General features: G+C 50.4%; 1 protein-coding gene across 2 annotated transcripts in view; it reads right to left on the minus strand.

Annotated features, from left to right (window-relative positions):
- The window catches only part of ESYT3 (extended synaptotagmin 3), an 88,804-nt gene that overhangs the window by 41,231 nt on the left and 21,997 nt on the right, over window positions 1-25,576 (minus strand). For both annotated transcript variants that reach the window (XM_040358354.1, XM_040358353.1), the window contains exons 2-4: window positions 15,826-15,867; window positions 14,907-15,041; window positions 13,918-13,994 (exon numbers count right to left, since the gene is read on the minus strand). In XM_040358354.1, coding sequence (XP_040214288.1) covers window positions 13,918-13,994; window positions 14,907-15,041; window positions 15,826-15,867 — 254 coding nt within the window. The remainder of the gene's footprint in view (window positions 1-13,917; window positions 13,995-14,906; window positions 15,042-15,825; window positions 15,868-25,576) is intronic.

Consider the following 25,576-nt stretch of genomic DNA (forward strand, 5'->3'; position numbering starts at 1 on the left):
CATATAACACACTATGACTACCGACCACTACACTGACCTGTGATTGGACGATATGTCAACACAGCCCTGACCTGCTTTTATCTCACCTTTATGGCCTAAAGCAGAGGTCTCCAAACAAAGGGCCGGCTTACTGTCCTACAGACATTAGGGGGCCGGACTGTGGCCCAGGGGAGTATAAAAGGTCCTGACGTCTGTGGGATAAAATAGTGTCCCATCATTGGTGTCAGTGGGAGGAATAGTGCCCCATCATTGGTATCAGTGGGAGGAATAGTGTCCCATCATTGGTGTCAGTGGGAGGAATAGTGCCCCATCATTGGTGTCAGTGGGGGGAATAGTTCCCCTATCATTGGTGTCAGTGGGAGGAATAGTGTCCCATCATTGGTGTCAGTGGGAGGAATAGTGCCCCATCATTGGTGTCAGTGGGAGGAATAGTGTCCCATCATTGGTGTCAGTGGGAGGAATAGTGTCCCATCATTGGTGTCAGTGGGAGGAATAGTGTCCCATCATTGGTGTCAGTGGGAGGAATAGTGCCCCATCATTGGTGTCAGTGTGGGAGGAATAGTGTCCCATCATTGGTGTCAGTGGGAGGAATAGTGTCCCATCATTGGTGTCAGTGGGAGGAATAGTGTCCCATCATTGGTGTCAGTGGGGGAATAGTGCCCCATCATTGGTGTCAGTGGGAGGAATAGTGTCCCATCATTGGTGTCAGTGGGAGGAATAGTGTCCCATCATTGGTGTCAGTGGGAGGAATAGTGTCCCATCATTGGTGTCAGTGGGAGGAATAGTGTCCCATCATTGGTGTCAGTGGGAGGAATAGTGTCCCATCATTGGTGTCAGTGGGAGGAATAGTGTCCCATCATTGGTGTCAGTGGGAGGAATAGTGTCCCATCATTGGTGTCAGTGGGAGGAATAGTGTCCCATCATTGGTGTCAGTGGGGGAATAGTGTCCCATCATTGGTGTCAGTGGGAGGAATAGTGTCCCATCATTGGTGTCAGTGGGAGGAATAGTGTCCCATCATTGGTGTCAGTGGGAGGAATAGTGTCCCATCATTGGTGTCAGTGGGAGGAATAGTGTCCCATCATTGGTGTCTGTGGGGGGAATAGTGTCCCATCATTGGTGTCAGTGGGAGGAATAGTGTCCCATCATTGGTGTCAGTGGGAGGAATAGTGTCCCATCATTGGTGTCAGTGGGAGGAATAGTGTCCCATCATTGGTGTCAGTGGGAGGAATAGTGTCCCATCATTGGTGTCAGTGGGAGGAATAGTGTCCCATCATTGGTGTCAGTGGGAGGAATAGTGTCCCATCATTGGTGTCAGTGGGAGGAATAGTGTCCCATCATTGGTGTCAGTGGGAGGAATAGTGTCCCATCATTGGTGTCAGTGGGAGGAATAGTGTCCCATCATTGGTGTCAGTGGGGGGAATAGTGTCCCATCATTGGTATCAGTGGGAGGAATAGTGTCCCATCATTGGTGTCAGTGGGAGGAATAGTGTCCCATCATTGGTATCAGTGGGGGGAATAGTGTCCCATCATTGGTGTCAGTGGGAGGCATAGTGTCCCATCATTGGTGTCAGTGGGAGGAATAGTGCCCCATCATTGGTGTCAGTGGGAGGAATAGTGTCCCATCATTGGTGTCAGTGGGAGGAATAGTGCCCCATCATTGGTGTCAGTGGGGGGAATAGTGTCCCATCATTGGTGTCAGTGGGGGCAATAGTGCCCCATCATTGGTGTCAGTGGGAGGAATAGTGCCCCATCATTGGTGTCAGTGGGAATAGTGTCCCATCATTGGTGTCAGTGGGAGGAATAGTGTCCCATCATTGGTGTCAGTGGGAGGAATAGTGTCCCATCATTGGTGTCAGTGGGAGGAATAGTGTCCCATCATTGGTGTCAGTGGGAGGAATAGTGTCCCATCATTGGTGTCAGTGGGAGGAATAGTGTCCCATCATTGGTGTCAGTGGGGGGAATAGTGTCCCATCATTGGTGTCAGTGGGAGGAATAGTGCCCCATCATTGGTGTCAGTGGGAGGAATAGTGCCCCATCATTGGTGTCAGTGGGAATAGTGTCGTATCATTGGTGTCAGTGGGAGGAATAGTGTCCCATCATTGGTGTCAGTGGGAGGAATAGTGCCCCATCATTGGTGTCAGTGGGAGGAATAGTGTCCCATCATTGGTGTCAGTGGGAGGAATAGTGTCCCATCATTGGTGTCAGTGGGAGGAATAGTGTCCCATCATTGGTGTCAGTGGGAGGAATAGTGTCCCATCATTGGTGTCAGTGGGAGGAATAGTGTCCCATCATTGGTGTCAGTGGGAAGAATAGTGTCCCATCATTGGTGTCAGTGGGAGGAATAGTGTCCCATCATTGGTGTCAGTGGGAGGAATAGTGTCCCATCATTGGTGTCAGTAGGAGGAATAGTGTCCCATCATTGGTGTCAGTGGGGGGAATAGTGTCCCATCATTGGTATCAGTGGGAGGAATAGTGTCCCATCATTGGTATCAGTGGGGGGAATAGTGTCCCGTCATTGGTGTCAGTGGGAGGAATAGTGTCCCATCATTGGTGTCAGTGGGAAGAATAGTGTCCCATCATTGGTATCAGTGGGAGGAATAGTGTCCCATCATTGGTGTCAGTGGGAGGAATAGTGTCCCATCATTGGTGTCAGTGGGAGTAATAGTGTCCCATCATTGGTGTCAGTGGGGGGAATAGTGTCCCATCATTGGTGTCAGTGGGAGGAATAGTGTCCCATCATTGGTGTCAGTGGGAGGAATAGTGTCCCATCATTGGTGTCAGTGGGAGGAATAGTGTCCCATCATTGGTGTCAGTGGGAGGAATAGTGTCCCATCATTGGTGTCAGTGGGAGGAATAGTGTCCCATCATTGGTGTCAGTGGGGGGGAATAGTGTCCCATCATTGGTGTCAGTGGGAGGAATAGTGTCCCATCATTGGTGTCAGTGGGAGGAATAGTGTCCCATCATTGGTGTCAGTGGGAGGAATAGTGTCCCATCATTGGTGTCAGTGGGAGGAATAGTGCCCCATCATTGGTGTCAGTGGGGGGAATAGTGTCCCATCATTGGTGTCAGTGGGGGCAATAGTGCCCCATCATTGGTGTCAGTGGGAGGAATAGTGCCCCATCATTGGTGTCAGTGGGAATAGTGCCCCATCATTGGTGTCAGTGGGAGGAATAGTGTCCCATCATTGGTGTCAGTGGGAGGAATAGTGTCCCATCATTGGTGTCAGTGGGAGGAATAGTGTCCCATCATTGGTGTCAGTGGGAGGAATAGTGTCCCATCATTGGTGTCAGTGGGGGAATAGTGTCCCATCATTGGTGTCAGTGGGAGGAATAGTGTCCCATCATTGGTGTCAGTGGGAGGAATAGTGTCCCATCATTGGTGTCAGTGGGAGGAATAGTGTCCCATCATTGGTGTCAGTGGGAGGAATAGTGTCCCATCATTGGTGTCAGTGGGAGGAATAGTGTCCCATCATTGGTGTCAGTGGGAGGAATAGTGTCCCATCATTGGTATCAGTGGGAGGAATAGTGTCCATCATTGGTGTCAGTGGGAGGAATAGTGTCCCATCATTGGTGTCAGTGGGGGGAATAGTGTCCCATCATTGGTGTCAGTGGGGGGAATAGTGTCCCATCATTGGTGTCAGTGGGAGGAATAGTGTCCCATCATTGGTGTCAGTGGGGGGAATAGTGTCCCATCATTGGTGTCAGTGGGAGGAATAGTGTCCCATCATTGGTGTCAGTGGGGGGAATAGTGTCCCATCATTGGTGTCAGTGGGGGAATAGTGTCCCATCATTGGTGTCAGTGGGAGGAATAGTGTCTCATCATTGGTGTCAGTGGGAGGAATAGTGTCCCATCATTGGTGTCAGTGGGGGGAATAGTGTCCCATCATTGGTGTCAGTGGGAGGAATAGTGCCCCATCATTGGTGTCAGTGGGAGGAATAGTGTCCCATCATTGGTGTCAGTGGGAGGAATAGTGTCCCATCATTGGTGTCAGTGGGGGAATAGTGTCCCATCATTGGTGTCAGTGGGAGGAATAGTGTCCCATCATTGGTGTCAGTGGGAGGAATAGTGTCCCATCATTGGTGTCAGTGGGAGGAATAGTGTCCCATCATTGGTGTCAGTGGGAGGAATAGTGTCCCATCATTGGTGTCAGTGGCAGGAATAGTGTCCCATCATTGGTGTCAGTGGGAGGAATAGTGTCTCATCATTGGTGTCAGTGGGAGGAATAGTGTCCCCTTTTTTTTATTATTGAGAATAAACTTGGTAGACAAATCTCTTTCCCCTGTGGGGTCACAATCATGCGCACAGTGTTATGGGGAGAGGCGGCACGTCTGCTCTTTGTTTACCATAATATCTCATGAATTATTTTGTATGTATCTATAGAATAAATAACCCCCTCCCCTCCCCCAACCACCGCCCCCCCTCCACCCCCCGGGGGCAACAGCTGGCAGAGACAATGACATCAATAAGGAAGAGAAGTCACGACACGGAGGAGACTTTGTGTCCGAGGATACGGAGCGCTCATCATATATATATATATATATAATATATATATATATATATATATATATATATATATATATATATATATATATATATATATATATATATATATATATATATATATATATATATATATATATATATACACACATACATATATACACACACACACACATATATACACACACACAAATCATCATCTATACAGGTGTGCTCATAAGTTTACATACCCCGGGGCAGAATTTACGATTTCTTGCCCATTTCTCAGAGAATATGAATGAGAACACAACAACTTTCCTCACTCATGGTCAGTGATCGGCTGAAGCCATTTATTATCAATCACCAGTGTTTACTATTTTTATATCATAATCACAACAGAAAAACACCCAAATGACCCCGATCAAAAGTTTTCATACCCCAATTCCTAATCCTGTGTATTGCACACATTCCCAAAACATCAGCGATCCACCTCCGTGTTTCACAGTAGGGATGGTGGACCTTTCATCAGCGACCCACCTTCGTGTTTCACAGTAGGGATGGTGGACCTTTCTTTAGCGACCCACCTCCATGTTTCACAGTAGGGACGGTGGACCTTTCATCAGCGACCCACCTCCGTGTTTCACAGTAGGGATGGTGGACCTTTCATCAGAGATCCACCTCCATGTTTCACAGTAGGGATGGTGGACCTTTCATCATAGGCCTTGTTGTCTCCTCTCCAAATGTAGCGTTTATGGTTCTGGCCAAAAAGCTCAATTTTGGCCTCATCTCTCCAAATGACTTTGTGGCAGAAGGTTTGGGTCTTGTCTCTGTGCCGTTTGGTGTATTGTAAGCGGATACTTTGTGGCATTTGTGTAGTAATGACTCTTCTGGAGACTCGACCATGCAGTCCGTCTTTCTTCAAGTGTCCCCTTATTGTACATCTTGTACAACCACACCCCATGTTTTCAGAGAGTCCTGTATTTCATCTGAAGTTATTTGGGGGGTTTCTTTGCATCCCCAACAATTTTCCTGGCAGTTGTGGTGAAATTTTAGTCGGTCTCCCTGACCGTGGTTTGGTGTCACCAGAACCCTAATTTTCCACTTCTTGATTAGAGTTTGAACTCTGCTGATTGGCTTCTCAGTTCCTTTGATATCTTTTTATATCTCTTTCCTGTTTTATAAAGTTCAACAACCTTTTCCCGCAGATCCTTTGACAATTCTTTTGCTTTTCCCACCCCCATGACTCAGAATCCAGAAACGTCAGTGCAGCACTGGATGGAAGATGCAAGGGTCTGTCAGGAGTCCAGAAACTCATCATTGACCTTTTATACAAACACACTGATTACACACAGACCACAGGGGAGGAGGGGCACCTTTAATGGCCATTCAAACCCCTTTGTGTCACCTTTGTGTGCATGTTATCAGGCCAAAATCACCGGGGTATGTAAATTATTGATCGGGGTCATGTGGGGAGTTTCTGTTGTGATTATGATGTAAAAAGAGTAAACACAGGTGATTGATAATAAATGGCTTCAGCCGATCACTGACCATGAGAGAGAGAGAAAAGATTTTGTGTTATCTTCATATTCTCTGAGAAATGGACAATGAATCAGAAATTCTGCCCCGGGGTATGTAAACTTATGAGCACAACTGTACACAGAGATCATCCTCCTCCTCCTCCTCTATTCAGATCATCATCCTCCTCCTCATCTATTCAGATCATCATCCTCCTCATCCTCCTCATCTATTCCGATCCTCCTCCTCCTCATCTATTCCGATCCTCCTCCTCCTCATCTATTCCGATCCTCCTCCTCCTCCTCATCTATTCCGATCCTCCTCCTCCTCCTCCTCATCTATTCAGATCATCATCCTCCTCCTCCTCATCTATTCAGATCCTCCTCCTCCTCCTCATCTATTCAGATCCTCCTCATCTATTCCGATCCTCCTCATCTATTCCGATCCTCCTCCTCCTCCTCCTCATCTATTCCGATCCTCCTCCTCCTCCTCCTCATCTATTCCGATCCTCCTCCTCCTCCTCCTCCTCATCTATTCCGATCCTCCTCCTCCTCCTCATCTATTCCGATCCTCCTCCTCCTCCTCATCTATTCCGATCCTCCTCCTCCTCCTCATCTATTCCGATCCTCCTCCTCCTCCTCATCTATTCAGATCCTCCTCCTCCTCCTCATCTATTCAGATCCTCCTCCTTCCTCCTCCTCATCTATTCAGATCCTCCTCCTTCCTCCTCCTCATCTATTCAGATCCTCCTCCTTCCTCCTCCTCATCTATTCAGATCCTCCTCCTCCTCCTCATCATTTCAGATCCTCCTCCTTCTCATCTATTCCGATCCTCCTCCTCCTCCTCCTCATCTATTCAGATCATCATCCTCCTCCTCCTCCTCATCTATTCCGATCCTCCTCCTCCTCATCTATTCCGATCCTCCTCCTCCTCCTCCTCATCTATTCCGATCCTCCTCCTCCTCCTCCTCCTCCTCATCTATTCCGATCCTCCTCCTCCTCATCTATTCCGATCCTCCTCCTCCTCATCTATTCCGATCCTCCTCCTCCTCCTCATCTATTCCGATCCTCCTCCTCCTCCTCCTCATCTATTCCGATCCTCCTCCTCCTCCTCCTCATCTATTCCGATCCTCCTCCTCCTCCTCCTCATCTATTCCGATCCTCCTCCTCCTCCTCATCTATTCAGATCCTCCTCCTTCCTCCTCCTCATCTATTCAGATCCTCCTCCTTCCTCCTCCTCATCTATTCAGATCCTCCTCCTTCCTCCTCCTCATCTATTCAGATCCTCCTCCTTCCTCCTCCTCATCTATTCAGATCCTCCTCCTCCTCCTCATCTATTCAGATCCTCCTCCTTCTCATCTATTCCGATCCTCCTCCTCATCTATTCAGATCCTCCTCCTCATCTATTCAGATCCTCCTCCTCATCTATTCAGATCCTCCTCCTCATCTATTCAGATCCTCCTCCTCATCTATTCAGATCCTCCTCCTCATCTATTCCGATCCTCCTCCTCCTCCTCCTCATCTATTCCGATCCTCCTCCTCCTCCTCCTCATCTATTCCGATCCTCCTCCTCCTCCTCCTAATCTATTCCGATCCTCCTCCTCCTCCTCCTAATCTATTCCGATCCTCCTCCTCCTCCTCCTCATCTATTCCGATCCTCCTCCTCCTCCTCCTCATCTATTCAGATCATCATCCTCCTCCTCCTCATCTATTCAGATCATCATCCTCCTCCTCCTCCTCATCTATTCCGATCCTCCTCCTCCTCCTCCTCCTCATCTATTCCGATCCTCCTCCTCCTCCTCATCTATTCCGATCCTCCTCCTCCTCCTCATCTATTCCGATCCTCCTCCTCCTCCTCATCTATTCCGATCCTCCTCCTCCTCCTCATCTATTCCGATCCTCCTTCCTCCTCCTCATCTATTCAGATCCTCCTCCTCATCTATTCAGATCCTCCTCCTCATCTATTCAGATCCTCCTCCTCCTCATCTATTCAGATCCTCCTCCTCCTCCTCATCTATTCAGATCCTCCTCCTCCTCATCTATTCAGATCCTCCTCCTCCTCATCTATTCAGATCCTCCTCCTCCTCATCTATTCAGATCCTCCTCCTCATCTATTCAGATCCTCCTCCTCCTCATCTATTCAGATCCTCCTCCTCCTCATCTATTCAGATCCTCCTCCTCCTCATCTATTCAGATCCTCCTCCTCCTCATCTATTCAGATCCTCCTCCTCCTCATCTATTCAGATCCTCCTCCTCCTCCTCATCTATTCAGATCCTCCTCCTCCTCCTCATCTATTCAGATCCTCCTCCTCCTCATCTATTCAGATCCTCCTCCTCCTCATCTATTCAGATCCTCCTCCTCCTCCTCATCTATTCAGATCCTCCTCCTCCTCCTCATCTATTCCGATCCTCCTCCTCCTCCTCCTCCTCATCTATTCCGATCCTCCTCCTCCTCCTCATCTATTCCGATCCTCCTCCTCCTCCTCATCTATTCCGATCCTCCTCCTCCTCCTCATCTATTCCGATCCTCCTTCCTCCTCCTCATCTATTCCGATCCTCCTTCCTCCTCCTCATCTATTCAGATCCTCCTCATCTATTCAGATCCTCCTCCTCATCTATTCAGATCCTCCTCCTCCTCATCTATTCAGATCCTCCTCCTCCTCCTCATCTATTCAGATCCTCCTCCTCCTCATCTATTCAGATCCTCCTCCTCCTCATCTATTCAGATCCTCCTCCTCCTCATCTATTCAGATCCTCCTCCTCCTCATCTATTCAGATCCTCCTCCTCCTCATCTATTCAGATCCTCCTCCTCCTCATCTATTCAGATCCTCCTCCTCCTCATCTATTCAGATCCTCCTCCTCCTCCTCATCTATTCAGATCCTCCTCCTCCTCCTCATCTATTCAGATCCTCCTCCTCCTCCTCATCTATTCAGATCCTCCTCCTCCTCATCTATTCAGATCCTCCTCCTCCTCATCTATTCAGATCCTCCTCCTCCTCCTCATCTATTCAGATCCTCCTCCTCCTCCTCATCTATTCAGATCCTCCTCCTCATCCATTCAGATCCTCCTCCTCCTCTATTCAGATCCTCCTCCTCCTCCTCATCTATTCAGATCCTCCTCCTCCTCCTCATCTATTCAGATCCTCCTCCTCCTCATCTATTCAGATCCTCCTCCTCCTCCTCATCTATTCAGATCCTCCTCCTCCTCATCTATTCAGATCCTCCTCCTCATCCTCACCTAATCAGATCCTCCTCCTCATCCTCACCTAATCAGATCCTCCTCCTCATCTATTCAGATCCTCCTCCTCCTCCTCCTCACCTAATCAGATCCTCCTCCTCCTCATCCATTCAGATCCTCCTCCTCATCTATTCAGATCCTCCTCCTCCTCCTCATCTATTCAGATCCTCCTCCTCCTCATCTATTCAGATCCTCCTCCTCCTCATCTATTCAGATCCTCCTCCTCCTCATCTATTCAGATCCTCCTCCTCCTCATCTATTCAGATCCTCCTCCTCCTCCTCATCTATTCAGATCATCATCATGCACACGTCTCTCTCATCATACATGTATCCCGTGTATATCACAGAGGGGGATGCGGGACGGATTGTCGGTTGTGTGGCGGCCCTCAGAGATCTGACTTATTATAAGCTCATGTCCTCCCAGCTGAGATTATAAGTGGCCCCCAGGGGCCCGAGCTCATGACAAACAGTATCTGGTCATTAACTCCTTCACAGCCAGAGCCCTCCAACATCCAAACATCCCATAATAATAATAATAAATAATAAATCCGATAATTGGATTTGCAGAGCACAAAACCAGAATGGTGCATCTCCCATAGAGTTACATAGAAGGTGAGGATGAAAAAAGACACAAGCCCCTCCCCCCTGTGTGTGATGAGATGTCACTGTTACATTGTATATCTCTGTATGTTGTGGTCGTTCAGGTGATTATCTAATAGTTTTTTTTAAATTATCGATGCCCCTCCCCCGCTGGGACCACCGCCTGTGAAAGGGAATTCCACATCCTTGTCGCTCTTACAGAAAAGAACCCTCTTGATGGGTGGGTGTCAGTATGGAGAAGTGGGCGTACCTAGGCAGGCTGCATTTGCATAGATAACGCCCACATGTGATGCTGAGCCTCCATGATTCAAAGAACTGAAATCCAATGAATGAAAGAGGCGCGGCCTGGGACAGTCAGGCTGGGGAGGAAAGTGCTAGATGATGCTGGATGTCCTCCAGCCAGGAAATGGGGCGGGGCTCTGACTTGCTGCAGCTTCTAATGCATGCGGTGAGAAGCTCACAGTGTGCAGTGAAATCAGGTGAAGACGTTTCAGTCCAGGGGAGGAACCGATACACCTGTGCAAGACTGAAGGGGAGGAGCCGATACACCTGTGCAAGACTCAGGGGGAGGAGCCGATACACCTGTGCAAGACTCAGGGGGAGGAGCCGATACACCTGTGCAAGACTCAGGGGGAGGAGCCGATACACCTGTGCAAGACTCAGGGGGAGGAGCCGATACACCTGTGCAGGACTCAGGGGGAGGAGCCGATACACCTGTGCAAGACTCAGGGGGAGGAGCCGATACACCTGTGCAAGACTCAGGGGGAGGAGCCGATACACCTGTGCAAGACTCAGGGGGAGGAGCCGATACACCTGTGCAAGACTCAGGGGGAGGAGCCATTACACCTGTGCAAGACTCAGGGGGAGGAGCCGATACACCTGTGCAAGACTGAAGGGGAGGAGCCGATACACCTGTGCAAGACTGAAGGGGAGGAGCCGATACACCTGTGCAAGACTGAAGGGGAGGAGCCGATACACCTGTGCAAGACTCAGGGGGAGGAGCCGATACACCTGTGCAAGACTGAAGGGGAGGAGCCGCTACACCTGTGCAAGACTGAAGGGGAGGAGCCGATACACCTGTGCAAGACTGAAGGGGGGCGGAGAGAGGGGGGGGTTTGGTGATGATGTATAGACATGTGCGGTGCATATCATTCCGAAATCGAAATTCTGATGAATTTTCTACTTTTCAGAGATTCGGATGTATCCAAATTTCCGAATGACAATAGTAACAAATCTGAAATAACAAAAATTTAAAAAAATTGGCTAAAACTTTAAAAAACAATAGAATAGAAAAAAAGAAGGCAGCAGCATAGAAAGAATATAAGCATCGTCCGAAATCCGCATTTCGAATAGAATAAATTTGAATAGAATAGAAAACAAACAATAGAAAAGACTAAAATAGACAGAAAGTTACCGTCTTCCGAAATTTGCATTTAGAATAAAATGAATTTGAATAGAATAGATTTGAATAAACTATAAAATAATAGAATAAAATAGAATAGAAGGAATATAACCATCTTCTAAAATTAGAATTTGGAATAAATCCGAATGCCAATACAAATTTTTTGAATTCGGTTAAATGGAATTTCAATTTGACTGAATTCGAATTTTTTTTTTTTTTGCATATTTGAAAACAAATCGAATTCTGAAAACAAAACGAGGCGCTCAGGGGGAACCCAGGAAACGTGACCCTCAGGAATGGAGAAACAAGGCTCTTGGGGGGACGGGCCCTCGGGGGACACGGGAAACGAGGCGCCCGGGGACACGGGAAACGAGGCGCCCGGGGACACGGGAAACGAGGCGCCCGGGGACACGGGAAACGAGGCGCCCGGGAACACGGGAAACGAGGCTCTCGGTCACGCAGGGGATTGCGAGGGACAGCGCGGGAAATCCTCATCCGAGACGCATTTTACCGACTTTGCAAATCCCTCAAATCTGGAGAGAACCTCCCACCACAATGTATCTTCTGATGTTTACAAACAGGAAATAATGAATACAATGTCTCCAGATACAGGAAGGGGGGACGTCTCCAGATACAGGAAGTGGGACGTCTCCAGATACAGGAAGGGGGGGACGTCTCCAGATACAGGAAGGGGGGGACGTCTCCAGATACAGGAAGGGGGACGTCTCCAGATACAGGAAGGGGGACGTCTCCAGATACAGGAAGGGGGACGTCTCCAGATACAGGAAGGGGGACGTCTCCAGATACAGGAAGGGGGGGACGTCTCCAGATACAGGAAGGGGGGGACGTCTCCAGATACAGGAAGGGGGACGTCTCCAGATACAGGAAGGGGGACGTCTCCAGATACAGGAAGGGGGACGTCTCCAGATACAGGAAGGGGGACGTCTCCAGATACAGGAAGGGGGACGTCTCCAGATACAGGAAGGGGGGGATGTCTCCAGATACAGGAAGGGGGGGACGTCTCCAGATACAGGAAGGGGGGGACGTCTCCAGATACAGGAAGGGGGACGTCTCCAGATACAGGAAGGGGGACGTCTCCAGATACAGGAAGGGGGACGTCTCCAGACACAGGAAGGGGGACGTCTCCAGACACAGGAAGGGGGACGTCTCCAGACGCAGGAAGGGGGACGTCTCCAGATGCAGGAAGGGGGACGTCTCCAGATGCAGGAAGGGGGACGTCTCCAGATACAAGAAGGGGGACGTCTCCAGACGCAGGAAGGGGGACGTCTCCAGATGCAGGAAGGGGGACGTCTCCAGATACAGGAAGTGGGAGGTCTCCAGATACAGGAAGGGGGACGTCTCCAGATACAAGAAGTGGGATGTCTCCAGATACAGGAAGTGGGACGTCTCCAGATACAGGAAGTGGGACGTCTCCAGATACAGGAAGGGGGACGTCTCCAGATACAGGAAGTGGGACGTCTCCAGATACAGGAAGGGGGACGTCTCCAGATACAGGAAGGGGGACGTCTCCAGATACAGGAAGGGGGGGATGTCTCCAGATACAGGAAGGGGGGGACGTCTCCAGATACAGGAAGGGGGACGTCTCCAGATACAGGAAGGGGGGGACGTCTCCAGATACAGGAAGGGGGGGACGTCTCCAGATACAGGAAGGGGGGGGACGTCTCCAGATACAGGAAGGGGGGGACGTCTCCAGATACAGGAAGGGGGACGTCTCCAGATACAGGAAGGGGGGGGACGTCTCCAGATACAGGAAGGGGGGGACGTCTCCAGATACAGGAAGGGGGACGTCTCCAGATACAGGAAGGGGGGGACGTCTCCAGATACAGGAAGGGGGGGGACGTCTCCAGATACAGGAAGGGGGGGACGTCTCCAGATACAGGAAGGGGGACGTCTCCAGATACAGGAAGGGGGACGTCTCCAGACACAGGAAGGGGGACGTCTCCAGATACAGGAAGGGGGACGTCTCCAGACGCAGGAAGGGGGACGTCTCCAGACGCAGGAAGGGGGACGTCTCCAGATGCAGGAAGGGGGACGTCTCCAGATGCAGGAAGGGGGACGTCTCCAGATGCAGGAAGTGGGATGTCTCCAGATACAGGAAGTGGGACGTCTCCAGATACAGGAAGTGGGACGTCTCCAGATACAGGAAGTGGGATGTCTCCAGATACAGGAAGTGGGATGTCTCCAGATACAGGAAGTGGGATATCACCACTTGCTGACCACAATACATTTATACGGTAGAAGTTGCGGCTTCCAAGTGGTTTCCCGGGGTTATAGATGAAGCCATCACCCCGGGATTTTTTTTTCATCTGGCCTTCTCATGGAAGTGGCTCATTTGCTGCAGGATCACTTTCAGAAGCTTTCTCGGGCTTACGGTTTTTACCCAAAAAACAATCTGACGTTGCAGCTAGCTGGTCACAGAGACAAACAAACAGAGATCGGATCATCTTAAATCACCTCTATGGCCTTGGAGGACCGGAGAGCGACGCCATGTCATCTCCAGGCTAGCGCAGATCATTACTGATCCGCCCCGTGTGAAAGGCTTACCTGTAGGTGAAAGAAATATCTCCTTAAAAGGGGATGTAAAGTTATTATTATTTTTTTTAATTTAGCCCCATAGACACTCATACTGACACGTTACGGAGAAGACGTCTCATACTGACCAGAGCTGCAGGTCCAGGATCACCTCCCTCTTGTCCACCTGCTTGGTGTAAACCTTCACTCCATTTATTCTAGGAGACTGAGGAGGAAACAGAGAGATCAGGAACCATTGTACTCCAAACCATCGATCTACAATCACCCCAACCCACCCAAAAATAAATCACACATTTCTCAACATTGGGGCCCTTTATATACATTGTCACACACCAGCTGAAACAATAAGTCAGGCTTGCAATAGGAGTGGTTACTCTGCAAAACCAATAGGTGTGTGTGGGGGAGGGGATACCAAGGTGTGCAGGCAGGGGGAAAAGCTCAGGTGGGGGATGTTCCTCGGCAGTCTAAAGGGCAGGGAGGCGGGGGAAGGGGAGTTGGGTAAAATATTGTTTTACAAATTTTATGGCACCTGTGGGGAGGGATGTAGGGTGGAGGGTCCCCTGTAGGGGAGGGATGTAGGGTGGTGGGTCCCCTGTAGGGGAGGGATGTAGGGTGGCGAGTCCCCTGTAGGGGAGGGACGTAGGGTGGCGAGTCCCCTGTAGGGGAGGGACGTAGGGTGGCGAGTCCCCTGTAGGGGAGGGACGTAGGGTGGCGAGTCCCCTGTAGGGGAGGGATGTAGAGTGGCGGGTCCCCTGTCGGGGAGGGATGTAGGGTGGAGGGTCCCCTGTAGGGGAGGGATGTAGGGTGGAGGGTCCCCTGTAGGGGAGGGATGTAGGGTGGAGGGTCCCCTGTAGGGGAGGGGTGGAGGGTCCCCTGTAGGGGAGGGATGTAGGGTGGTGGGTCCCCTGTCGGGGAGGGATGGAGGGTCCCCTGTAGGGGAGGGATGTAGGGTGGAGGGTCCCCTGTGGGGAGGGATGTAGGGTGGAGGGTCCCCTGTCGGGGAGGGATGTAGGGCGGTGGTTCCCCTGTAGGGGAGGGATGTAGGGTGGTGGGTCCCTTGAAGGGGAGGGATGTAGGGTGGAGAGAGGTGGGTCCCCTGTAGGGGAGCGGATCTCACCTTGTCTCCGAAGTTAACCTTGGTGAAGGTGAAAGCTTTCATGTGATCATTCGATGCTCTGACCAGAGGCTCAATCTTCTCATGGAAGAGTTTCTCCATGTACATCCCGAAATATGGCCACATCTGCTTCACAATCTGAACCAGAGAGAAAGAACAGATCAATATTGGTTATACAAATCAATCCGAGAAAGAGAAAGAGAGGGAAAGAAAGAGAAAAAAAAAAAAAGAGAAAGAAAAAGAGAAAAAAAGAGAAAGAGAAAAAAAGAGAAAAAAGAGAAAAAAAGAGAGAAAAAGAAAGAGAGAAAAAGAAAAAGAGAGAAAAAGAAAGAGAGAAAAAGAAAAAAAAAGAGAGAGAGAGAGAGAGAGAGAGAGAGAGAGAGAGAGAGAGAGAAAGAGAAAAAGAGAAAGAAAGAGAGAGAGAAAGAAAGAAAGAGAGAGAGAGAGAGAGAGAGAAAAAGAGAGAGAGAGAAAAAGAGAGAGAGAGAGAAAAAGAGAGAGAGAGAGAAAAAGAGAGGAGAGAGAGAGAGAGAGAGAAAAAGAGAGAGAGAGAGAAAAAGAGAGGAGAGAGAGAGAGAGAGAGAAAGAGAAAAAGAAAGAGAGAGAGAGAGAGAGAGAGAGAGAGAGAGAGAGAGAGAGAGAGAGAGAGAGAGAGAGAGAGAGAGAGAGAGAGAGAGAGAGAGAGAGAGAGAAAGAAAAAGAGAAAAAAAGAGAGAGAGAGCGAGAGAGAGAGCGAGAGAGAGAGCGAGAGCGAGAGAAAAAAAGAGAGAGAGAGCGAGAGAGAGAAAAAGAGAGAGAGAGAGCGAGAGAGCGAGAGAGAGCGCGAGAGAGAGAAAGGGAGAAAAAGAGAAAGAGAGAGAGAGAGAGAAAAAGAGAAAGAGAGAGAGAGAGATCGATCACTGCAGCGGTAGGAGGAGGCTACCTTGTTGATCCATTCCACGCGATCCACATCCGGGAAGTTGACCTATGTAGACAGAATCAGACAGAACTCTTCACATTACTATTCCGGGTCTCCATCACACTTCGCAGATCCACATTTCTCTGTTACTTTTGGGGGAGGGGAGATCATCTGTCAAGAGTGTGGTCGGTGTCCCCCTCACTTCCTGTGGTGTCACCAGGACAGGAAATAAACCCAATTGGGGGCACAGATGGCAATTCCCAGCAGAGGATCTAACCCACTCACTCCATAAAAATTAATAAATATTTTTCAGTTATTTCCGTTGACCACTTTTCTAGCGGAGCCATTGTTTCATTTGTTGCACACACTCGTGTTCCAAGTGCATATTTTAGGCCTGAAGATTCGTTACACCCCCCCACCCCCCATAAATTAAATATTTTCTGAGAAGTAGAGACCCTGGAGAATAAAATGGAGGTTTTTCCAATTTTTTTATGACATATGATAACTAGGCACATGCTCATCAAACCGAAAATGTTCAAGAATTAACGATTATAATACCCGCTATTTGCATCGAGTAAATAGATAAAACATGTCACAGGTGATCAGTTTAGGATGAATAGTAAGTGATGGCCGAGAAATTCTGACCTCATTCGATCGTTCGTGGCGATACCAAATATGCGCGATGCAATCGTCATTTTCATATGTAGGTGCGCCGATGTTTACGTTTATATTTGGGGGGGGGGGGCGGCTACAGCTTTTTTTTTTTAATGCTTTCATTTTATTTGTACTTCATTTTATTGCCATCACATAGGGGGGGGGGGGGCTCCAAATGATAACATTACATATATGACAGGTCCTCTTTTAGGACACATCAGAGGTCTCATCGGATCCCCAATGTCACCTGTGAACCCCCAATTATGTGGATCGGGCACTCCCTCCGTTCTACCCAACAATACGCACCACGCCACCCCTCGCAGGTGAGACAGCAGAGTCCATGGGGAGGGGGGGGGAAATTACATCCCCCAAAAAGCTGACAAGCTGGCTTAACAAATCCCGGCCTCTACAGGAGCCAGGAATATAATATATACTACCAGCCAGGAATATAATATATACTACAGCTCTGGCAGACAATCGGTTAAAGAGTATTCCATATTATATTAGAATGTGACCTCCTCTGTCTGGGAGGACATTGTTGCAGCGCGCCGCGTGTCCCCGGGCCGTATTGTGGAGGACGAGGTGCGGGGTGTCAGCAGCTGCGTCCCTGGAAATGACTTCTACATGTTCAGTACAGATAACGATGGTTTTTCTGCCTCCGGTCAAAATCATACACAAGATACAGCTCATCTATATACACCTCACTGTATACACCACCTCTATACAGCACAGACCATATACAGTCCATCTACAGTGCCTTGCAAAAGTATTCACCCCCCTCTTGGCTTTTTACCTATTTTGTTATATTTCAGATTAAAAACTAAAGGCTGTAATGTATGTGATGGATCAGAACCAGGGCCGCCATCGGGAATTATGGGGCCCCTTACACAGCTACAGGCAAGGGCCCCCTGTAGCATAGAACTGGGGGGGGTGTCGCCGCTAATTGAGAAGCGGGGGGGGGGATGTGAATTGAGAAGCGGGGGGGGGATGTGAATTGAGAAGCGGGGGGGGGGTGCCACGAATTAAGAGCCGGTTCACACTGGGGCGACGAGTCGCGTCCCATTCAATGCAATGGAACCGTTCTAATAGGAGAGACGCAAGTCGCTCCGACTTAGAAAAAAGTTCTTGTACGACTTCGGGGGCGGCTCGGGGCGACCTGCATTGACTTCTATACAGAAGTCGTTTTGCTGGTCGCCTCTGAAGTCGTGCCGCGGGAGTGTGAACCGACTCTCAGACCTCTGGGCCCCTTACAAAGAAAAAAAATATATGATAATAAATAAAATATATATTAAAAAAGGGGGGGGGGTTGCCATCCAGGCCCCTGGGGACCTCCGGCCCCTTACAGGTGTACTGCCTGTACCCCCCTGATCAGAACACAATAGTCTACGTTGGGGAAGTAAAATTTGAAAAATATATACATAAAACTATTTTTCAGAAATATAAAACTGATAATTGTCATGTGCGTAAGTATTCACCCCCTTTGTTATGAAGCCCATAAAAAGCTCTGGTGCCACCAATTCCCTTCAGAAGTCACATAATTAGTGAAATGACGTCACCTGTGTGCAATCTAAGTGTCACATGATCTGTCATTACATAGACGCACCCCCAGAGGCGGCAACACCTAAGCAAGAGGCACCACTAACCAAACCCGGCCATGAAGACCAAGGATCTCTCCACACAAGGAAGGGACGATGATGGTGAGAAGTACAAGTCGGGGTCGGGTGATTAAAATAATCTCCAAATATTTGATGATCCCTCAGAGCGCCATCACATCTATCATCACCAAATGGAAAGAACACGGCACAACGGCAAACCTGCCAAGAGACGGCCGCACACCACAACTCAGGGGCCGGGCTAGGAGGGCATCAGAGAGGAGCACAGAGACCTGAGGTGACCCTGGAGGAGCTGCAGAGTTCCACAGCAGAGACTGGAGGATCTGTACATAAGGGGACAATACGCCGGACGCACCATAGAGTTGGGCTTTATGGGGGAGCGGCCAGAAGAAAGACATTACTTTCACAAAAAAACAAAATGGCGCGTTTTGAGTTTGTGAAAGGGCGTGTGGGAAACTCCCAAAATGTATGGAGGAAGGGGCTCTGGACTGATGAGACTAAAATGTAACTTTTTGGCCATGAAAGAAAACGCTATGTCTGGCGCAAACAATGGCTCCCGCTGCTGTCAAATCCAGCAACATGGCGCGAGTCCTGCCGTCTGTGTCAACTAATGCAACAGGACTCAGGAGCGCACCCCAGAAGGGGTGCCCCCTTGAAATGCGGCTCTCCGTGGGGGCACTAGAAGAAGAGGAGCCAGGAGCACCGCCCAGGCACCCCAGAAAGGGAGGATCGATAAAAAAAATAAAATAATAAATAAACAATTTTTAGACTACTACCACCTAGTGGCAGACCGACGAATAACCGTGTAATACATGAGAATGGTTGTCACACCTACACCTGTATAAACAGAGCATTGGGAGTGAATGATGTTGGGGGGGGGGGGGGCACAAGGCATACACAAGGGGGAGGGATCACCGCTCCAGGTAGATGTGTGGAAATGGCACTCCCCTCAAGGTGGAAGCAGCAGGTGCCGGCTAAGCACATAGCAATTAGATGAGGGAAGGTCTGGACAGCCGCACTTTCCGATAAAAACGCCTTTATTGTGCAAAATAACAAAAGTACGAAACCACAGCAGGGTACAGGATAAAAACTGCCGCGTTTCACACTCTCAATAGTGCTTAGTCATAGTTCAGAGTGTGAAACGCGTCAGTATTTTTTAAACCCGTGCCCTGCTGTGGTTTTGTACTTTTTGTTATTTTGCACAATAAAGGCGTTTTTATTGGAGTGCGGCTGTCCAGACCTTCCCCTCTTCCAATTACAAGGCATACATAGGTGGGAATACAGGGTTCATGGCAGTGCTGGCCGGGAGGATCAGAAGCTCTGAGGCCAATAAATTCTCCTTCCTGCACAGCTTGCAAAGAGAACTGTGATTAGAGACAATTATTCTGAAATCTCTTCTTGCACACATTTGGCTGGAAGTGTCACAGGGGGTACAGGGTGAGGGTACACGGTGAGGGTACAGGGTCAGGATACAGGTGAGGGTACGGGTACAGGGTCAGGGTGAGGGTACAGGGTCAGGGTGAGAGTACAGGTGAGGGGTCAGGGTACGGGTACAGGGTCAGGGTACAGGGTCAGGATACAGGGTCAGGTTGAAAGTACAGGGTCAGGGTACAGGTGAGGGTACAGGGTCAGGTTGAGAGTACAGGGTCAGGATACAGGTGAGGGTACAGGGTACAGGGTTAGGGTGAGGGTACAGGGTCAGCAGCAACACTGGCAATCTATGAAGTAGATCTATTATTAGAACTTTTATTTTACACTTCTGACCCCTATGGAGCAAAATACATTTCGTACTTTGTCTCAACTTTCTAACCCTAGTTATGTAGGCCAAACCTGCCCTACCCCCCCCCCCCATCCTTCTCTCCTGCCAATCTGACAACAGCAATGAAGGAGACGGCTGATTGACAGCTGCAGCTGGTCTTGGCTCTGAGGCAAGAGGAATGAAGAATAAGCGAGACGTGCCAGTCTCTGCATACCTCCTGCCGCTGTCGGTCTCAGGAAAGCGCTCAGAGCCAAGACAAGCTGCAGTTATCAAAATCAGCCGTCACCTTCAAAGCTGTTGTTGGATCAGCCTTGGGCCATGGCTGGAGGAGGAGGAGGGAGGGGCAGGTCAGACCTCAACACTTGGGTTAGGAAGCACTTAGGAACATGAGACAAAGTACTGCAGACAGGGCCGCCATCAGGGGGGTACAGGCAGTACACCTGTAAGGGGGCCCGGAGGTCCCCAGGGGCCCGGATGGCAACCCCCTTTTTTTTATTTATTATTATTTTTTGTAAGGGGCCCAGATGGCAACCCCCTTTTTTTTATAAATGTTTTATTTATTTTTGTAAGGGGGCCAGAGGTCCCCAGGGCCTCGGATGGCAACCCACCTTATTTAAAAAAATATATATATATATATATAAAATGTTTTCATTTTTTTTTGTTTTTATTAAAAGGGCCCAGATGTCCCCAGGGCTCCGGATGGCAACCCCCCCCTTTTTTTTTTTATAAAACATTTTTTTTATTTATTTTTATTAAAGGGCCCAGAGGTATCCAGGGCAACCCCCCCAATTTGCGGGACCCCCTCCCCGGGTTCTCTGCTCCAGGGGGCCCATGCCTGAAGCTGTGTAAGGGGCCCCATAATTCCTGACTGCAGAACTGTAAAATAAAAGCTCTAAATGACAGATCATCATAATAATCCATCACACGGTTTTCTATATTTAATGCGTCACAGAAGCCCCCTTACTGGGGCCCCTTCCACCCCCCGGGCCCCATAGAAGCCGAGCAGCTGTCGATAATTGACCAATCACCATTCAGCGTTCTGATCGCCTTCACAGGAATTTTTGCTGCAGGGATCTTCTCACTTCTCCCTGATGGACATTTCTAGAAATTCCAGATCTGAAAGCTTTCCTCCCTTATAGGATTACCCCCCCCCCCCCCCCTATAGAAGCCCGGGGGGGGGGGGCGAAAACTCCATCACAATGCGTCACCTCACAAATCTTCTCTCCGCTTCACCAACAGGTAACAATGTTGCAGTTTTAGTGCTGATGAGACAAACATTTCACACGATCGATTTCCTCATTTGCGATCGTTATTATTGAAGTATTGTGGGTGGCCCCGCCCTTCGATGTGGCGTCTGCATTCGATTTCTTTTTATAAGGCCGGTCCTAAAATACTTATTGATCCTGCCAGAAAGTCCCTGTCCCTTCCTGTACACTGAACTGAACTTCAAACAATGTGATCAGCTTTTCCAGTAATCTTCTGTGAACTACACAACACCTCCCTCCCTATGGGTTATGGAGCCGGCGGGGGGGGGGGGGGGGGTCGGGTCTGCTGGAGCCGAGGTTTGTGAATATTGGAAATCTGAATTCCTGTGGCCGATCATCGGCTCTCGGCTCGTTCACTCAGCCAACCCTAACCAGGGGCGTCCGTGGGAAATCAAGGCCGGGATTGGTTTGTGTGTATTGAGATCAGAGCGCCGCCTTTGTAAATACAACCAACAAACACACCAATGTTTACACCGAGCCGCCCATCTCCATGCCGAAAAAAAGACTCCCACCATCAGCATCTGTTCCCTACCCCGGGGGGAGCCCACCACCCGCTGCCCGTTCCTTACCCCGGGGAGCCCACCACCCGCTGCCCGTTCCCTACCCCGGGGAGCCCAGCACACGCTGCCCGTTCCCTACCCCGGGGAGCCCAGCACACGCTGCCCGTTCCCTACCCCGGGGAGCCCAGCACACGCTGCCCGTTCCCTACCCCGGGGAGCCCAGCACCCGCTGCCCATTCCCTACCCCGGGGACCCACCACCCGCTGTCCGTTCCCTACAACGGGGAGCCCACCACCCTCTGCCCGTTCCCTACCCCTGGGGGAGCCCACCACCCGCTGTCCGTTCCCTACACCGGTGAGCCCACCACCCTCTGCCCGTTCCCTACCCCGGGGAGCCCAGCACACGCTGCCCGTTCCCTACCCCAGGGAGCCCAGCACACGCTGCCCGTTCCCTACCCCGGGGAGCCCACCACCCGCTGCCCGTTCCCTACCCCGGGGAGCCCACCACCCGCTGCCCGTTCCCTACCCCGGGGGGACCCACCACCCGCTGCCCGTTCCCTACCCCGGGGGGACCCACCACCCGCTGCCCGTTCCCTACCCCAGGGAGCCCACCACCCGCTGCTCGTTCCCTACGCCGGGGAGCCCACCACTCGCTGCCCATTCCCTACACCGGGGAGCCCACCACCCGCTGCCCGTTCCCTACACATTCACTCAGCCAACCCTAACCAGGGCGTCCGTGGGAAAATCAGGGCCGGGATTGGTTTGTGTGTATTGAGATCAGAGCGCCGCCTTTGTAAATATTTGTAAATACAACCAACAAACACATCAATGTTTACACCGAGCCGCCCATCTCCATGCCGAAAAAAAGACTCCCACCATCAGCATCTGTTCCCTACCCCGGGGGGGGAGCCCACCACCCGCTGCCCGTTCCCTACCACGGGGGACCCACCACCCGCTGCCCGTTCCCTACCACGGGGGACCCGCTGCCCGTTCCCTACCACGGGGGACCCACCACCCGCTGCCCGTTCCCTACCACGGGGGACCCACCACCCTCTGCCCATTCCCCACCCCAAAGAGCCCAGCACCCTCTGCCCATTCCCTACTCCGGGGAGCCCAGCACCCGCTGCCCGTTCCCTACTCCGGGGAGCCAAGCACCCGCTGCCCGTTTCCTACACCGGGGAGCCCAGCACCCGCTGCCTATTCCTTACACCGAGGAGCCCAGCACCCGCTGCCCGTTCCCTACCCCAGGGAGCCCAGTGTCCGCTGCCCATTCCCTACTCCAGGGAGCCCACCACCCGCTGCCCGTTCCCTACACCAGGGAGCCCACCACCTGCTGCCCGTTCCCTACTCCAGGGAGCCCAGCCCCCAGCTGCCCGTTCCCTACACCGGTGAGCCCAGCCCCCGGCTGCCCGTTCCTTGCCCCGGGGAGAACAGCACCCGCTGCCTCTTCTTTAGCACAGGAAGTCCGGTACCTGCTACCCATTCTGTACACCATGGGGAGCTAGGGAGAGGACTAGGCTTTAAAAGATGGTGGACTATGAACCAACAGCTCCTGCCAGCCCCCCATGGCCTAAGCCCCCCCCCATAAGGCCCTCACAGAAACAAACCCCTTAAAAGGGAAGTGAATGGCAGCAGGAGGTTCCCGGTGTGAGTCTCAGCCTGGATGCTTCCTGCATGGAGTTTGCATGTTCTCCCTGTGCATGCGTGGGTTTCCTCCGGGTACTCCGGGTTCCTCCCACACTCCAGAGACATGCAGGTAGATCCATTTGTCCCTGTGTAAGTTGGCACTATTAGGTAGATTCACAAAGAGTTAGGTCGGCTTATCTACAGATAAGCCGACCTAACTCTGAACCTACGCCGACCTATGTTTAAGTGTATTCTCTAACAGAGATACACTTAAACTGCGAGCCCGCCGCAGTCGATTAACGTCGTTTGCGTACGCGATAGGCCGCCTAAAGTTATTCCACCTATGAGGTGGAATAACAATGTTAAGTATGGCCGCCGTTCCCGCTGCGAGGTTCGAATTTTTTACGTCGTTTGCGCAAGTCGTCCGCGAATCGGGATTTACGTTGTTTACAAAAGCGTCGAAGTCAATAGGCCCGTACGGCCTACTTAGCCGCAATGCGCACTGGGAAATGTAGTCGCCCGGCGCATGCGCAGTGTAAAAAAACGTCAAAAAACGTGAGGTCAAGCCTCATTTCCATACTACACGCCCCCCTCCCAGTCATTTGAATTAGGCGCGCTTACGCCCGCTCGTTTTAGGCTACGCCGCCGAAAATATGAAGGTAAGTGGTTTGAGAATCACTAATAGCCTAAATAATTTACGGCGGTTTAGCCTAAAAAGACTAGGCTAGGCCGTCCTAATTTTAGGCCAACCTATGTGAATCTACCTATATGTGCGGATTTATGAATGCGGGATAAGGACCTTAGATTGTAAGCTCCTGAGGTCAGGGACTGATGTGTGGAAATTGTCAGCAATATATAAAATTCCTGAAATAAAATAAAAACCAGAACATGCCAAAGAAGACAATATGATGGAGAGAAGAGACCAAGGATTGGAATGTACCAATCCTGTGCCGTCCCTCCAATCAGATCTTCTGGAGGAGAATCTCCCCCCATTGGAGGGTCACAGCCGCCTTCTGCTTCTCATCTGCTACAGATTCCCAGATGTTGCCAAAGATGAATTCCTCCAACTGTCAGAAGTTCACATTAGTGACAGTTGGGAGTCAATCCATCTAAGAACAAAGGAGGAGAAGAGGAACCGTCCGTGATAAAAACCCGGAACAGAATCCCACAATCAGCACAACATGGAGGCAATCTATCAGATAAAAGAATTGTCAGCTCTGCGGGCGAGGTTTCTGACAGAAGATTTACGTTGGAATGACAGTTCAGTCACATGATGGGATCCTATTTATAGCTCATTTGCATAATGAAATAATGGCGGAAGTCACGTGGAGGGAGATCTAAAGTTTCTCCTGATGAAGTGGCTCGGCGGTGAGTAACCCGCCCGTCATATCTGGCGTCCATTATCACCCAATTATCCGAATAACTCGGCCGTGATCCGATGATTATAACGGGCAGATTCCTCCCCGGGGAGATTATTCCGATGACGGCTCTAATAACCCGTCCGTCAGCGTCGCTCCGTAGATCAGCGCCGAGGTGTTCCCAGCGCTGGAAGGAGGCCAATGGAATAAAGGCCAAAACATTTCATAAAGGTTCTCACATAATAATAATAATGGCGGCTCACAATTATTTCTTACACTTTCACAAAAACAATAAAAAATTAAAATCTGCAAAACTTTCCGGTACAGACCCAATTCAAGTGACACCAAATCTCCCAATTCTCCGAAATATAATCCCGACGCTTTCACTGCAAAATAACTGACATTTATATTCATGAAATTGTTATGTGTGTTTCTGGCTCCTTGTTACATTCTCAGTGGCTCCCGAACTGCTTCCATTTCACCCTCACTTCCCTTTGTTTGGGATGAGCCGTGTACCTTCAATACGGGTGTGTACACTGCTCCACGGTACACATCCCACAGTCCATACATGGTCCACATCCCACAGTCCACACATGGTCCACAGTCCACATCCCACAGTCCACACACAATCAATTCATGGTCCATAAATAGTCCATGGTCCACACACATGGTCCACATCCCACATCCCACGGTCCACACATGGTCCACATCCCACAGTCCACACATGGTCCACATCCCACAGTCCACACATGGTCCACATCCCACAGTCCACACATGGTCCACATCCCACAGTCCACACATGGTCCACATCCCACAGTCCACACATGGTCCACATCCCACAGTCCACACATGGTCCACATCCCACAGTCCACACATGGTCCACATCCCACAGTCCACACATGGTCCACATCCCACAGTCCACACATGGTCCACATCCCACAGTCCACACATGGTCCACATCCCACAGTCCACACATGGTCCACATCCCACAGTCCACACAT

The sequence above is a fragment of the Rana temporaria genome, chromosome 6 (genome assembly GCF_905171775.1).
Source record: "Rana temporaria chromosome 6, aRanTem1.1, whole genome shotgun sequence".
NCBI classification, from domain to species: domain Eukaryota; kingdom Metazoa; phylum Chordata; class Amphibia; order Anura; family Ranidae; genus Rana; species Rana temporaria.